The 17,168-nt window shown below is 32.3% G+C and overlaps 1 protein-coding gene across 2 annotated transcripts; it reads left to right on the plus strand.

Annotated features, from left to right (window-relative positions):
* The first annotated feature begins 9,289 nt into the window (after positions 1-9,289).
* LOC133705966 (probable potassium transporter 17) lies at positions 9,290-14,927 on the plus strand. Of its 2 annotated transcripts, none has more exons than XM_062131432.1 (8): positions 9,290-9,686; positions 10,077-10,299; positions 11,160-11,402; positions 11,501-11,551; positions 12,203-12,463; positions 12,823-12,875; positions 13,023-13,320; positions 13,858-14,927. In XM_062131432.1, exons 1-8 carry the CDS (start codon positions 9,474-9,476, stop codon positions 14,709-14,711), a joined length of 2,196 nt encoding a protein of 731 aa, XP_061987416.1. In that variant the 5' UTR covers positions 9,290-9,473; the 3' UTR covers positions 14,712-14,927. The 2 variants fall into 2 exon arrangements, with proteins under 2 accessions (XP_061987416.1, XP_061987415.1); XM_062131431.1 differs by having other exon boundaries at positions 9,295-9,686; positions 12,951-13,320.
* The last annotated feature ends 2,241 nt before the right edge of the window (positions 14,928-17,168 follow it).

The raw sequence follows: 17,168 nt of genomic DNA on the forward strand, positions 1-17,168 counted from the left end.
GACTTGTGATAAAGTAAAATGTGAATTTCATCAGGAAAAATGGTTTATAGTGTCAATAAATCTGTTATAATTAAATTGAAATTTTATTCGTTTTTAATCCACTACTGCAGTCATGAGAGGAAATCTTCTTGTAATCTTCTTAATCTTTAAGATCAAGCTATTTTGGATCATACTAAAATTGTATCCTTAATTTTCCAACATGTCTTCCAGACAATTAGTTCATAATTGAATCTATATATACATTAATTTATGAGTTTTACTTAAGATCGATTTTGTATTAAGTTCAAATCATGGATGATAATTTAAAAAGTATACTCGTTCACCACTCCGAACTAGGCATTTGAGAATAATTTTCTTCTAGACTGATTAAAAAAAAGTTGTTCAAAGCATGTAGCATTGTTCTTCTTCTTTTTTCTCTCTTTATAATTTAACTTGTCAAAAGGAGAGGTGGAAAAAAAAGAAGAAGAAAAACCTAGGTATACGTGAGAATATTTTCCGCTTTCTCCTTTTCCAAATCCCAAACGAAGAGGATTTGATTCTTTTATGATTTTGTTATTGCAATTGGGATTCACCCATGAAAAATCTCTCAGGAAACAATAATAATATATGTTAATCAATCACCTCATTTTACTTTGTCGATCGATGATGTCAAAAAGGCCTGCCATGATGACAGATCAGTCTTGGATTAAATGTAAGAAGGCCGATACGTGCTAACTTGGGTCCTAAGTATATAACAGCTTCTCCCGAGCACAGGGGGCCACTCGATGGTTTTCTACTTAAGCCCAAACACTTAAGGGTAAGAAGCCCAATACTAGGGATATGTTTCGAGACCATAGAACCTCGTTCCATCGTTTGTCCAAGGCTGAAAGAAATAGAAGGTTTTCCGGTCTCTGCATTACAACAGTCCCCGAAACTCTTCTCTGCGTCTCACGTTGTTATCCTTAACCCGAGGACGGGTATCTCTCGAAAGCTCTTGCTGCTTCTTATTATGTTTTCTATCTTGTTTTTTTTTTTTTTAATTAGCTGAACTGGATTATGTTTGCCCGCTGAGAAAATTGGATTTGAGAGTTAATTTAGAAGCCCAAAGCTTGAAAAAGTTGTTTCGCTACAGTAGCTCAGGTTTCTCACCATTACAATCTTGGGTGACATCGTAGAGATGTCTCCTTTATATATTTATCTGCGGGTGTTTGGCAGTGGTAATAGTGCTCCGAGCTTGGTAACAATGGCAAATTATTGGTCAAGTCGGAAAGAGATTGAATCTATGTCAAACAAGATACTGAACTTAAATTAGTCATTACTCATTCATGTAATATGATTCGAGCGGAATTAAATGTTACGCGTAATTGATCCAGATTCAACCCGTCATCCCTAAACTTCGAATTTCCAATTCAGCGCGCGTGCACACACACTCGTGATTTGGGACTTGATTTCTTCTCTTTATTTCACCCCTGAGAGTCAAGTTGGGGCATGTGATGGATAAAGGTGAATCTGATTAATTACCTCCCATTTGGATTCCACCAGAATCAAAGATGACGTCAAATAACTTTCTAGATAATTTTCACTTTTCCGCTTTAGTTTTTTCCCCCAATCGTTGCTTCCCACGTGGCAATAAAATGTCTGCATGGGTTTTCAATGCTCCCGCCGGAAACAGGGTCTGCTTCTAAGCTGTAATCAATGCAACAAGTCGGGAAAGAGAAATTCAAATTGCAAATTATTCAGAGAAAAATAATTAACGTTACAGGGGATAAAATATTTGAACAGGGTTCACTGTCCAGAGCATTCCTCGTTGAAAAACAGGACACCAAGTTCATAAGAACCTCGCTGGTCCTCGAGCAAACAAGTTCAGCAAAAACTTATCTAACATCTATCTGTGACCCCCAAAACCTCCCCAATTGTTCTTCATTTCCAAGCACTTTCATTCCCGGGATCGGAGAAACGAGTGATATTGCTTTCCTTCTATAACTCCCACGATAGACCCATTATTAACTAATCAATTCACTTTGAAGACTCATTGATCACTATACCTAGCTAGCTAGAAATCGAAAAACAAAATGCAAAAAAGGCCTCAGCAACCAAGTTAAAGAAACGGCTCTCGCAAAAATCGAAGAAGTAACGAGAGCAAGATGACATCAAGAAGAAACAGCCCTTGTTGCTGATGAATGGAAGAGGCTCTACTTTCCAAAACAGAGTCCCAAGAAAGAGGACATTTTCTTTAATGAATCCTTCAGAACTTGGCCTCGTTTAGGGATCCAACGAGGCTCCAGAGGCAACGGTGGAGTTGGAGCAGGCATGTCGAGTGGCATTGTCAAATGGCGACCTCGTTTTTGTTTTTTTTTTTGTTTTTTGTTTTTTGTTTTTTGTTTTTTTTTTTTGTGTTGGCTGCTGCTGCTGCTGATGGCAATGGATGGTTCGGCGCAGCAGATGGAGAATTGCTGGGGAGCTAAGAGAGGGCCGACATAAGCTATATATATAAATTAAACCGCGTGCTTAACGAGTAAGAAGCCGTGTGCAGCATTCGAGATTAATATAAGAGACTCGTTCTAAAATAGTAAGAAGGAGAAGCCCACCCACTTTTAAAACTCTCTCTCTCTCTCTCTCTCTCTCTCTCTTAGCATGGATGTCGCTCAAGGGCAGACTCCCCCCCGGTCTCCTGTTACTCTTTTCTTCCAAGTGGTTTTGAACGCGTCCCTGTTTCTGCACACGCTTTGGCATAGAAGGTGAGTCCGCCAGGCGCCTTTAATTTTAATACAAGTCTCCACTCCTTGACCTGTGACTTTTCTGCATCCTTTTAGCCGGGGTATACCCCTTCTTATGACAAATTATTAACAGTTTGTTGAAGCCTTCTGCGTCAGCAATTTGCTTTGCATCAACAACGTGCTTTGTGTGCCTAATATCATTATCAGTTATTGGTTGGTGTAACATGGTTAGTGTTTTTTTAAAAAATATTTTTAATATTAAAATAATAATTTTTTTATATTTTAAAAATTATCTTTTGGTATTAGTGAATCAAAATGACTTGAGAAAAATAAAAAAATATTAATTTAAAATAAAAAATAAAAATATTTAATATTTAATATTTTTTTAAAAAAATCTTTTCAAATACAAGAATAAACAGCTCGTTAACTTTGATTGGACTAATTACGTGACTTGTGTTTTTTGATTTTGTTGACCTGCGTTTTTTTCTTTCGTTCCTTTTCCTTTTGTTTTTTAAATGCTTAAACGTCGTTTTCCTAATTAAAAACAAGGCACTGGGAGTAAGAAATAATTACGACTGGATCCTTGAAACGTTCTCCAAAATTAGTATAATCCTTCGAACCTCGGAGGCGTCGTACAGAATAAAAAACCATTTTTAAACTCGAATTAAATGCAAGAAAATTGGGTTTCAATTTTTATATCTGTAGTCGCAGGTTTTAAAATATATAAATATAGTGATTGATGGTCTTGAAATGTATACGAGTAAACTTGCAAAGTGGTTGAAATTAATGCTGTCAATTCCATTATGGTTGAAGTTTTATTTTTATTTTTATTTTTAATTAGAGCAATACATTTTGGCATGTTGTTTTTGGGTTTAGAAAAAACAGAAGGGACACAAAATAAAACTAGTGGAGGATTGGATCCAATTAAATATGGACAGATCATGTATAAAAAAGGTGTTGTGGGGTCAACCAAACTAGTCATTAGTCTACATCGTAGCCAGTAAACTCTTTTGTCGTCTCACGAGGCCACTTGAGTTGGAAATGCGAGCCCAGTAATGGCCTGTCCTAGAAACTAGGCCATGCGCCTATCTAACTTCGTACGAAATGAGGACCGAGGAGCTCCGGCACTGCGGGCATGGAAAAGCGTGATAACGGGCCATGTTATCACCCATTAAATTTTATTTTTTAATGGACACAAATGCGTGTGAAAATTGAAACCACTCATTTAAATCCATCCCCCCCTTTCCTTGGTGAGTATTGACCGCCTTGTCAGTTTCTGGCGGCGCCACATGTTCATTGCAAAATTTAGCGGAACAACAAGGTAGTTTGATTATTTTAACGTTGTTTTTAAAATGTTTTTTATTTAAAAATATATTAAAATTATTTTTGATATAATATATTAAAATAATTTAAAAATATTAATTTAAAGTAAATAAAAAAATATTTTTTTTCCAAAGTACTTATTGAAACACAAAAACAAACAGGCTCTTAAGGGTTGTTTGTAATGTGTTGTCTAAATTTTTATTTTTATTTTTATTTTTTAAATTATTTTAATGTGTTGATATAAGTTATAATCAAGTACTATCATGTCTAATAGATGGTGCCAACCTAGTGCGTGGGCCTGGCAATACACGAGGCTCGATCACCATCTAAGTTCGGCAAGGGTTGTCACGCCTAGTGGCTTGTGCACTGCCAGGCCAACAGGATAGGCCTAATACGTGTTTCTTGAAAGTGTTGAACCCAAAGTTTTTTATTATTATTGCCCGGACATGATCGGATTCGCTACACCCATGGATTAAAATATAATACATAAATCTAACACCGTCAATTTTATAGATTCTTACATAAAATCTTGAAAAAAATATTTCTTAATAAATAGACTTAATTAAACAAGTTTACACTTCACCATCAACATTATGTGTGTTAAAGTCTTCCATGACCTGACATGTCTCCATCTTTTAGCTGGATTAAATGAGTGGAATACAACTCAAAATATTTCAGAGATAAAATTGCAGTCTTTCATCCTCACAAAAGAACAAAACTTATGAGTTATAAATATACCATACGACCTTCATATAAAGATTCATAATTTTCATTATTTACTGTATATATATTTTAAAAGCATCTCTATTTAGAATATTATTATATATTTTTTAAAAATATATATTTTTTAGGCATCAAAGAGTCTTCATCTTTATAGAAAAAGATGTTTTACATATATTTACTACAAACTACATTAACCTATCAAGCATCAAGTATAAACTATCAATAAAAAAAATAGATAACTAATTATTCAATACAAGAATCGGGTTTTTAGACTACTTGAATTTTTGAAACTCTATCTATAGAAAAACTGATTTTCTATCAATAAAATTATGGTGGCAACTTTTGTTGAAGATGAATTTGCAGACGGGAAGTTGTTAATCTTAGATAATGCCGTAAAATTCATTGTTTATTTACCTTTCTTGTGAAGTTAGGTGTGCCCTTTCTTCTTGTTTCGGCTGGCACCAATAGCCTCGTCTGTGATTCCAAACACATGCCCATGGCTATTGAGCATAATTTCGTGTGGAACTTGAGCAGCATACAGGCCGGGTTTGATTGAAAGATGGTAACATTTCCAAACACCATCTATATTTACTTTGGATTCCCAAGTTAAATGACCCGCCTATAGATGTATCAAATTCTCCTCGTTAATTTATGCCGAGCTGCCAGCCACTCGGTTTTTCCACAGACGACCAAGCAAGTCTTAATTGGGATTGGGGGTGTGAGCTGTCAAACCGAGTAGTGAATTGATTGGGAAAATATATAGATATAGATCGTGGGCTGGGTTGGGTTTATAATAAGTCATCAATGCAGTTAAATATAAACCCAACTGGTTCAAAATTAAATAATTGATTTTCTTAGTTTTTTATTATAAGAAATTCTAAAATGCGCGGGGAACTGTAGCTTTCCCAATTTTTTATTTTTTTATTTTTTACATGTTTTTTCTCTCCAAAATTAACTTTTTTTTAGTTTTTTTTTTCAATTATCTTTGCCAATTTGTTTTTTCAGAATTCAGCTATGTAGTTTTTTTCTTTAAAACATTGTGGATTGTTACAATATTTTCCTACATGATTTTTTTCTTCTTTTTTTTTTCTTCCATAATAGTCTTTGTCAATTTTTTTTCTTATTAAACTAGTTGAAACTTTAGTTTCATAGTTTTTCTAAAAAAAAATATTGTTGATTGCTATAGTATTTTCCCCTCATAGTTTTTGTTTTGCTGCAGTGTTTCCCCACATGTTTTTTTTCAAAAATATCTTTATTAGATTTATCTTTTAAATATTGAGCTGGTTGAAAATATAGCTTTAGTTTTCCCCATGTGTTTTTTTTTCTTTTTTCTTTTTTGTTCAAAATTGTCTTTTTGTTCAGAATTGTTTCTTTTTGTTGATTTTTTAAATATTGAACTGGTTAAAAATTTAGTTTTATAGTTTTTTTTAAAAAACATTGTGGATTGTTACAGTGTTCCCTACATGATTTTTTTTGTTATGATTTTTTTCAAAATTATTTTTATTGATTTTATTATTTTTAATACTGAGCTAACTAAAAATTACAACTGTATATTTCCTCATGAAACACTCTGGATTATTACAGTGTTTCCCTGCATGATTTTTTTTCCTTTTATTTTTTTTGTTTTGATTTTTTCTAAAATTATCTTTGTCATTTTTTTTTAATATTAAACTGGTTGAAAATTTAGCTTTATATTTTTTTCCTTAAAAATATAGTAGATTGCAACAATTTTTCTTCATTTAATTTCTTTTAATTTTTTCTATAAACCTACAATCATGCACAAGTATGCCACAAACCCGCGACATCGCACGAGCATGACATCTAGTATGACATCTTAGCTCAGTGACGTGATGCGACTACTAATCCGAGTGCTTGGAAACAAATATCATGTCTTGTATAAAGGGTGTGATGGCTTCGACCTTTAAATTCAAATTTTAAAGATGTTCATAAAGAGGAGGTGATGTAGCCACATGGTTTTGAAACTTGTTTTGGGATCTGGTTGACCCGAGACTATACCTAGCTGACTCGGGGTTATAATCGGATTGAGTTTAAAAAAATAAAAAAAGTCAATAACCTGACCAACTCAACAAGTTGACTCAATGACCTAATTGATCTGGTAATATCGGTTATAACCTGTTGATTATTTATTTATTTAACCAAAACGATATTATTGTGATTTATAAACAAAATTGGGGTTTACCCGAGTGGCTTGATGACCCAGGCAAAATTCATGACTCAAGTCAATTATCATGTCGAATTTAAAAACTATTTGTAAAAATTAAAGATCTTGAGTAGTTATAGAAGAATTTGTTCTAAATTAATTATGTAGATTACATGATATATAAAAATATATATCATTAAGACATTTTTAGTTCCAAGAGAATTTCTAATAATTCTATACCAAGATAACGGCTTAAAATAATAATAACAATAATAGAAAATGTAATAATGAGGTAAGACTCAATTTTTTACAAGATAGTCTACAAGCTATTTTCCAATAGGTAACAACTTTATTATTCATTGGACTGTGATTTTGTATTGAATTTTTTTTTTTATGTATTTGGATTTGTTTTGCAGTAAAGGTTGATTTTTCTAGCCTATAAAACACATTGTAAATATTTTAAGAGTACAAAGTTGATTATTTTAATATTAAAAAAATAAAATAAGGTTTTAAAAAATTTCAATTAATCTTCTATCTTTCTAGGGTCACTGCTGCCTTGATGTACTTCCACTTGCATTAAGTACATAAAAATATAGCAATCTAAAGTGCATATACTAGCTAGATCCAGGCATTATCGAAGAAAAAGACCTAAAGAAAAGAGAAAATACAAGTGAAATATGTATAGAAAGAATAGTTCTAGGTATAATTTCATTTCATTTTGTTTTTTTTTTTGTTTTGTAAAATCTCTTTTCTGTTTTTATTTATAGTGGTTCATATAATGACAATATCTGACTTATTTTTTTCTTTTAAAAAATAGATGGAATTTGAGATCTAGAAGGCTTTCTCCCACTTTTTTTTTTTAATGTATGAAAATATCTATCTTTTTATATATGATATATAAATGCATGAACGCTGGCATGTCTACACATATTTTTTTTTTGGATTTAAGAAAACCTCACACTATAAAAAATATATTTTGTAAGTCCAGATGAGTAAATAAAACCCCGACTATCCCAAACTTTTACAAGATATATATATCCTAACTCGAACTCGAGATCTACACAGTAGATCTCAAGTTCTTTATCATCATGCCATGTCTCTTGAGGACGTCTACACATACATAAATATATATTATTGAGAAAAACCTTTGTGGAAGAAACACACCTTATGCCAATAAAAAATATGAAATTATTGAGAGAATATTATTTTGACCGTGTGTCTCCTTAACATGAAGATGCATTGTTTTTAAATTTTAAAGTGTTATCTGCTCTGCTACAAATAGTTGCTATTGGATTTAAAAGTAAATACGCTTTCAAGGCTAATATAAAGATATTACGAGTCCTGCATAACAAAACAAAAATCTCTTTTAAATACACTCAAAGAACTTGTTTAAATTTATGTGTAAAGAAAAAGAAATATATTTAAACAAGGTTCTACAGACCTATTTAAAAGTGTAGTTACAATTTTTTTAAAAAATATTTTTTGTGTTGAAACATATTAAAATAATTTTTTTTATTTTTTAAAATTATTTTTGAAATTAGCACATTTAACGATCCAAAACATATAATATTTTTTTAATTTTTTACAAAAAAAAACATAATTTTTTATGGAATATAGTTTATACCATGTTCTCATATGGTATCTATAATGTCAAATGATTGATAATTAACATTTTTATTGTATCTACTAAAAAAAATACAATATACTCTTAAAAGATCACAACTTTTCGATGAAAAAACATGAAAGGAAATCAACTTCGGGATTATATGTTCTGAATGTTCGTTCAAAAGTTTTTTCTTGAAACATCATGAATGTTCTGAAACAGATTATTTACACTTCAATCCTCGAATGTTTTTTTTTTTCATTTTGATTCTTAACTCTCTTTTAATATTACAATCTAATCCTTTTACTCAACAGCCCTACCTCTTAAATTAACATGGCGCGGAAATCTAATAATTTGCCTTTGTTTCACGTGTGATATTTTATAATACAGGGGAAATAATCTCTGAGTATAGAGGACAATTATTTTATTTATTGATGAAATCCCTTTCGTGTTCTTATACCATGAAAGAAAAAGAAAAATACAAATGCAAGTTTAAAAACACACTGTTCGACATTGTGGTTTCTGTTCTTTTTAAATACTAAATTGATATTTTTTTAAAATGTTTTTCTTAATAAATTTATTTTTAAAATGACAAAATCATTAAAAATTATCTAAAAAATCATGAATTTAATTTTTTTAAAATAAAAAAATACTTTTAACCGCGCATTACACTCAATAATTAATTACAACAGTTTTAATCATAATTTGATATGAATGTCATTATTGTCCTGTTCTCTATATAACTGGCAGGCTATGATATTAACACTTAAGACACTAGTAGAATAGGATTTGTTTTTGCAGTGTTTTTTTTTCTTGAAAAAAAATTGAATATTAATGTAAAAAATAAAATTTTAAAAATAAAACAATATTCTTTTAATATATTTTTAAAATTTGAAAAGCAAACGTGCTCGTAGTAGGTTACGTGCGTAGAAGAAAAGAAAAGAAAATTAAATTCCTGGAAATTAAGATGGTTGGAGGAGGAGGAGGAGGAGGAGAGCAGGCGGGGATTGGGCAGGAGTTGAGAGCAGCAGACCCAGCGGCGAATAAGAGGGAGTTTGTAGTGAATGTCGAGTCATCTTGCTCTTTTTCTCTTAATTCCGATAGCCACTTACTTACTCCTCGCAACAGCGCCTTCTTCGTTCCACCACCACCACCTACTACTACCACTACTCAGCCCAAGGTATTATATTTTGAACTACTCCATTCTCTCTGTTTTGTCTCTGTTTCTACACATCACAGTTGGCCCAAAAGAATTCACGGACTTGGTGAGTATATTTTATGCTAATAATGAAACCATTCTCATGTTTCTGCAACTTTCCCTTTTCTTTTCAAATTCTAAACGTGGCCGTATTAATTTGACTTGATGGAATATTTTTGTTTTTGATTGTTGAACTTCCTGTTTTTCTTTTTACCTTTTCTCTTTGATTGATTTTGCTTGATGGGCTATTCCCATTTATCTTGAGTTTAATAATATGTACACTAATGGGCTTATGGACACGTTGGCACTCTTGCAAAGTAAGAGGAATCCTGGATTTTTTGTTTGTAATGAATTTGTATGTGTGTTAACCAGGAGAGAGGAAGATGGGAGACCGTGGTGCTAGCATACAAGACACTTGGAGTTGTCTTTGGAGGGCTTGTGACATCACCATTATATGTATACCCATCAATGCCATTGAAGTCTCCTAGTGAACAGGACTACTTGGGAATCTATAGCATCATGTTTTGGACTCTCACACTCATTGGGGTTGTTAAATATACCAGTATAGCTCTCAAGGCCGATGATCAGGGCGAAGGTTTGCGCTAATCCATCTTATTGATTTACATTCTATTCTTTGTGTTTTGATTAAGTTCTGGGCCAGCTGTCTTCTTGTCATTTTAATTTAGTTTTTTTTTTTTGGGATGTGTATAACTTCCACGAGTATTAAAGATGAATGCTTTGATTGTTGATGTTTTTTATTCCATTTGGTTTAAGTTTTATGGTTTAGTCCCTATCTAGAATTTAGCTGGCAGTTGGATGGATACTCTCTCTCTCTCTTCTTTTCATGCAGGGTTCTTTTTTAGTTCTAAAATCCAGCTTTTCTATATGTTTACTTGTATTGAATCTACTTTTATAATGTATATTGTTTTTATTGATGTAGGCTAAACGGGTGAGTTTTCGTTCATCCTAGCATGTGTTGTTTGCTATTTGCAATTTTTTTAAAAAAGCTCATTCCGCCAATTATAATTCTTAAATTTTCAAGATGTTTTCTGCACATTGGATCCCGCTGAGATCTGAACTGTATGAATAATTGGAAGTAAGGATTGAGCAGAAATTCAGTTTATAGGAAAGTAATTCTACTTTCTTTTGTGGTAAATTTGTCAGAGGTTTGTAGAATCATTTGAATCTGCACATATGTAGTTCAAAAATGTATGTTGGGTTGTATAACTGGTTATGATTGTTTGTCTGTATAAGTTTGATCAAATTGATTTCTCTCTTTAGAGGTGCATATACAAGAGTTATGATTTTTTCTTTCGCAGTTACCAAAACTTTTGATTGCTCTATTACTTCAAGACCGTGGTCTTCAAGAATGACCTTAAATAGTGCTAGAAGCAAAGCATACACTCATAATAGCGCACAGGTTCTTGACTGGTGCAAACCACTGATTATATGCAGGTGGAACATTTGCTTTGTACTCATTGCTCTGCAGGAATATGAATATTGGTGTCCTTTCCTCCAAACAAGTACAGACAAACTCAAGTTTCTCGCACCCTGTCTTGCATGAAGGCACTGAGAATAAAAGTAGGCTTGAAATTTTTTTTGAAAGAAGCATAGTTGCCAGAAGGGCACTACTTTTCATTGCTATGTTAGGCACATGCATGCTGATTGGGGATGGTATGCTTACACCTGCAATCTCAGGTTTTTCATCTTTTTTTTTCCTTTTCTTTTCTCTTTACCTTCCTATGGAGTAGTATTTTTCATGGATTGCTTATTTAAACTCTTAAATCTCTTGACAGTGTTGTCGGCTATGGAGGGTATAAGAGCACCTTTTCCCTCTGTCAGCAAATGTAAGTACTAATGATGAATGTTATAACTTGCAAGTTGCAGTTACCTTGAGAATCTTATTCAGATACTCCTAAGCATGAAGATGCCACTGCACAGTTCTTGTCAAGACGTTCCTATGTCCATAGAACATTTTAGTTCTCACCTTCAATGCTCTTGAGATTGCATTTTTTGGCAATTTATAGATATTGATTATATAGAACTGTTTTCTACTATCTCATTTCAGGTTAAGGGTGTGTATAGATTCTTAGTGCGTTGCATAATATTTGTGAGCAATAAAGTGGATTGGGACAAGTTCAATCATGGAATTGAGCTCAACCCTGTTTATGGACTGTGAGATTAGTCCATACACAACTTGCATATAGATTGAATGATGTCACAATCTTCTTGTAAATTTAAGAAAACTAAATGCTTTAAGGTAGATTGAACAGGTAAATAAAGATAAAAACAATCACTCAAAAATACAAGGTCAAAGGAAACTTGAAGAAGTCATTTTAGATGGAAATATATTTTCAAATATTCTTGTTGCTTTGCCAAATTATGCTTGAATGCAGGATAATGAAAGTCACAATTTGAGTTATCTAGTGTTATATCTGTCTCCCCATCTCAAATGAAATTCGCTCTTTTTACAATTTAATTTTTTTATCATGTTGCAGCTTCAGTGGAAGCACTTTCTGCAGTAGTTCTAGTTGTTCTTTTTCTGCTACAAAAGTTTGGCACTTCTAGAGTGAGTTTTATGTTTTCCCCAATAATGGGTGCATGGACCTTGTGTACTCCGTTAGTAGGGATTTATAGCATCATTCAGCATTATCCTAGCATATTCAAGGCTTTGTCTCCTCACTACATATTCCATTTCTTTTGGAGAAATGGAAAGGAAGGATGGCTGTTGCTTGGTGGAACTGTTCTCTGTATCACAGGTGGAGCTTTTTTCTGCTCTTAAATTAAAAGATTGAATATTTCTTTCTGCTCTATTGATTGAACTTTGTGCTGTTCAGAACTCGAATGTTTTCAAATAATCCTAATTATCTGAGTTTAGATATGACAGCCAGGTTTCTTTCAAGAAACTCGTTGCTTAAAATATTAGAAAAAATTCACTTGATTTTTGGTGAAGAAATTACTAGTAGCTTGTTTGTTGTTTCATTGGGTGTCTAGGCCTGCTCACATCCTGTAACAGTTTGAAAATGCTGATAAGAGTTTCAGAGTGAGTTTCCTACTTCCTTTCCATATATCAAAACTGAAACGTGCATATTTTTTTTTTGGGTTTTCCACCATAAAGGTTCTGAAGCACTTTTTGCTGATCTTGGTCATTTTAACAGAAGCTCAATTCAGGTAAACATCCATATCGCTTTTTCAGCCCTTTTCTATTTTTTATCAATAGCTTATTCCACATTGTTGTCCAACCAGATTGCCTTTTTGCTTACAATATATCCATCTCTTGTTCTGACGTATGCGGGGCAAACTGCGTACCTTATCAAGAACCCAAATGATCATGATGATGGATTTTACAAGTTTATACCTACAACGATTTACTGGCCAATCTTTATCATAGCCACGCTAGCTGCTGTTGTTGCAAGCCAGTCTCTGATATCAGCCACCTTCTCGGTCATCAAGCAATCAGTTATACTGGATTATTTTCCTCGTGTTAAGGTGGTGCATACATCTTCTAACAAAGAGGGTGAAGTCTATTCCCCAGAAGTCAATTACATCCTCATGATTCTTTGTGTTGCAGTGATACTTATTTTTGGAGATGGAAAAGATATCGGGAATGCTTTTGGTATGTTAAACCAGTACACTCAGCTTTCTTTTGATCACATTTTCAACAACCACCAATTGTTGTCATTTTGTAGATCTGGTTTCTTTTCACATCACCTAAGCAGCTGTTGTTATAAGTTTTAATACAGTATATCTTAACCCCAATAAATTGTAGTCGAGTGTGCAATGGCTGAGTAGAGGCAATTACAGTTCTCACATGTTTGTTTATTATTAGGTTTAGTGATGATATCATCTATCATAGTGTTATAATACTGTTAATTTTTCTTTCAGATCAAAATTTAATATTTAAATTTCATGTAATAAAATGTTGCCTTTTTTTTAAAAAAAAAATGCTAAAAGGTACGTGTATATTTCCAAATTCTTCAATCTAATTCAACACAATTGGATAACGCCTTTCTCTAAGTTGGCGCTTACTGGCTTAAAGCTGTCCGTTGTGTGAGGTTGCTGGGGTCACTATGTGGTTCTTCATTTTGGCTTAGACGCCCTCATACTTTCAATTTTGGGAAACAACCTATTAATTTATTATGCATTCTTGCAGGTGTTGTTGTTAGTCTAGTAATGCTCATCACCACGATATTACTGACGTTAGTTATGATCATGATATGGAGAACTCCACCATGGCTAGTTGCAATTTACTTGTTCACATTTTTTACAATGGAAGGGGTTTATTCCAGTGCGGTTTTGAGTAAAATACCTGAGGGTGGATGGATTCCTTTTGCCATATCTTTTATCCTTGCTTTCATTATGTTTGGCTGGTTTTATGGAAGGCAGAAGAAGATAGAGTATGAGCTGACTCACAAGATAGACTTGGGAAGACTTGGATTGCTATTATCCGAGCCAGGTATCCAGAGGGTTCCAGGATTGTGCTTCTTTTACAGCAATATTCAAGATGGCCTGACGCCTATCCTTGGACATTATATTAAAAACATGAAATCACTACACAAAGTCACTATTTTCACAACACTTCGATATTTGTTGGTGCCCAAGGTTGCTGCACATGAGAGGATCGTTGTCAACAAACTTGGCCTCGAAGGAATTTATGGATGCGTGATTCAATATGGCTATGCAGATTCCCTAAATCTCGGAGGAGATGACATTGTAAGTCAAGTTACTGATAGCTTGCAGGGGTATCTACAGAACTGCTCTAGATGTTTAACATCTGAACATCACGAGGTTCAGGAAGAGATTTCTGCTTTTGAAGAAGCAAAGCTGGCCGGAGTGGTTCACATTCGAGGGAAGACGAGGTTTTATATAGGCAAGAACTGTAGTTGGTTTGAAAGAAGCATGCTTGCATTTTATGAATTCATGCACAGTAACTGCAGGTCTGCACTGCCAGCCCTTGGGGTGCCGCCACCACACCGTATCGAGGTTGGAATGCTTTATGAAGCCTGAACAGATAATTAATTATTACTTTCAGCTTTATTTTTTTTTATTAGTGCAATATATATATAGACACACACACACAGCAATATATGAGGAAAATCATTGGAAGTGCATCATGGTATTTTTAGCCAAGAAAAGCCCAGTATAGCTCATGTTAATGCTCTATTTTGTAAGCTGTCTGAAAATCAATTGAATAAATAGATATCGAGAGATTTTCGGATAAAATTCTCAGTTTCATTTGTCGACAAAACGTGTCGGACTTTGAATGATCAACGAGGTTGCTTACAATGTCAGCAATGCTACGTCTATGCCACTTCATCCTTAACTAATGATCTAACACACATCGGCGTTGTGCCATGCCGGTATTCTTAGACTTTTACTTTTACTAATGATATGATCATCTATCTCTAGAACCACACGGTTGAATTTTGCTTGAAATTGAGTGCTGGAATAAAAGCTCTCAAGTGGCTTCTCGGCGAATTCTAAAGCAGAGTTGGCTTTACAAGACTTTGGAAGCGATGAAACAATTCTTCACGAGGATTTGTCACCATAAGTTCTCATTTTTATTGTGCCAGTTTCCCTAGAAGTTTTCTCATTTTTATTTGGGGCTTGAAGAGGATCGAAGTCCAGTTTTACGTGGATTGTTTTTTAAAAAATGACTGTACTGTTGTTTTCTCATAAGCTTTACATTAGTCTTCTTTTTGCAAAGATTGGTTGACAGATTGTTGTATTTTGGCATCCACGATAACAAGGCATCTAGCAAAGGAACTAGTATATCTGCCGTGTTAAAAGAAATTTCAGCAGCTTTATTTATTAAACTTTTAGTATACTAATTCAAATTTGAAAAATCTTAAACTAACACTTTAGTTAATATGTCAAATTCATGATTTGAATTTTAGATTTTATTGGGTCAAATTATTATTTTTATTTTATTATACCATAAAAAAATATAAAAATTAATTTACTATCAACCTAATACCAATTAATAAAATTCAATAAAAACCACAAAATAAATACTGTAATTGAAAAAAATAATAAAAAAATAAAATTAGTATAATGGTTTGAACTTGAAAAATTCTAATTGGACTCTTTGATTAATATTTGTCAATCAGCCAAACCAGTAATCCAGGTTATGAACTCTATTACATCAAATTAAAATTTTATTTTATTATATAATAAAAAATAAAAATTGATTTATTATTCATCCAATACTTAAAAATAAAATTTCATAAAAACCTAAATAATAGAATTGAAAAAAAATATCAACCCATGCACTCCCTAATGTTTTTTCTTTCAGCCCCTTCCTTTTTTTTTTTGAAAAAAAGCAAACACATGGATAAAATTTCATAAAAACCTCTTAGTAAATAATAAAATTAAAAAAAATCTACCCCTCACACCACAATGGGCCAATGTATTTTTTGTCCCTTTGTGCAAGATCATCTTATTGGTTAGCTTATTTGGCAATATGGTTATAATTGCTATTCAAATAACTTTTCATGTTGAAATGTATGCCAATGATATTTTTTATTTTTTTAAAATTATTTTTGATATCAGCACATCAAAATGATCCAAAACACACAAAACATATTAAATTTTAGCAAAAAAAAAATTTTAATTTTTTGAGTGTCTTAAGCTATAACATGAGGATGATAGAAAATGATTAAAAAATATATATTTATCTTGTTCACTATATGAGTAGTTAAACAAAATCCAAGCCTTTTAGTTGTTTACTATAATTTTTACCCGTGCTTCAATGTGGATAGAGCAAAATCTTTATTCAAAATAAAGAAAAATTACCCTAAAAAATTCAAATCTCAAGTCATTGGTTCAAATAATAATCTAAACAATATGAAAAAAATAAAGCAACAACAATAAATAAAATAATAAAGAAAAAAAGGTGAAAAGAACAAACCTAAATCTATTTGGATTATTAAATAACCTAATACTAATTTAATAGAAGGTAAATCATAAAAATTAACATTGCAAAACTAAAAGAAAGAAAAAAAAAACATAAGCTTTTGAAAAAGAAAAAAACAACCAAGTAAACTCAAGTAAACTTTTTACACCTGGTGCAATCTTAAAAACTTACAACTTATTAAATTCTAAACCCGACTTTAATCAAGAAACTTAAAAATATTAAAAAAATAACTTGCAAAAGAAAAAAAAACAACAACAAAATAAAACGAGGATAAAATTTGAGAGAAAAAAAGCCCGAGGATGAAATTTGAGAATTTTTTTTTAAAAATGATTCCAAACAAAATAAATAGCAATTAAAAGAATTAAGACAAAATTTGAAACATGAAAAAAATCATAAATGGTGAAATTAAAAAACATTTGAAATTGATAAATTATTTATAAATTATACAAAAAAAATATAGAGGACTAATAATAAAAAAAGAAATAAGAAAGCATCAGCTTAAAAAAAAGAAAAAAAACTAAGTAAACCCAAGTGAACCTCCCAAAACC

This window comes from Populus nigra, chromosome 10 (assembly GCF_951802175.1).
Source record: "Populus nigra chromosome 10, ddPopNigr1.1, whole genome shotgun sequence".
In the NCBI taxonomy this organism is placed as follows: Eukaryota; Viridiplantae; Streptophyta; class Magnoliopsida; order Malpighiales; family Salicaceae; genus Populus; species Populus nigra.

Excerpts from the sequence above, each read along its gene's own strand:
- LOC133705966 (XM_062131431.1), top strand. The coding sequence starts at position 9,474 with ATGGTTGGAGGAGGAGGAGGAGGAGGAGAGCAGGCGGGGATTGGGCAG. Across the intron at positions 12,464-12,822 it reads AACTGTTCTCTGTATCACAG|GTTCTGAAGCACTTTTTGCT; the intron begins GTGGAGCTTTTT and ends TCCACCATAAAG. Across the intron at positions 12,876-12,950 it reads TTAACAGAAGCTCAATTCAG|ATTGCCTTTTTGCTTACAAT; the intron begins GTAAACATCCAT and ends TTGTCCAACCAG.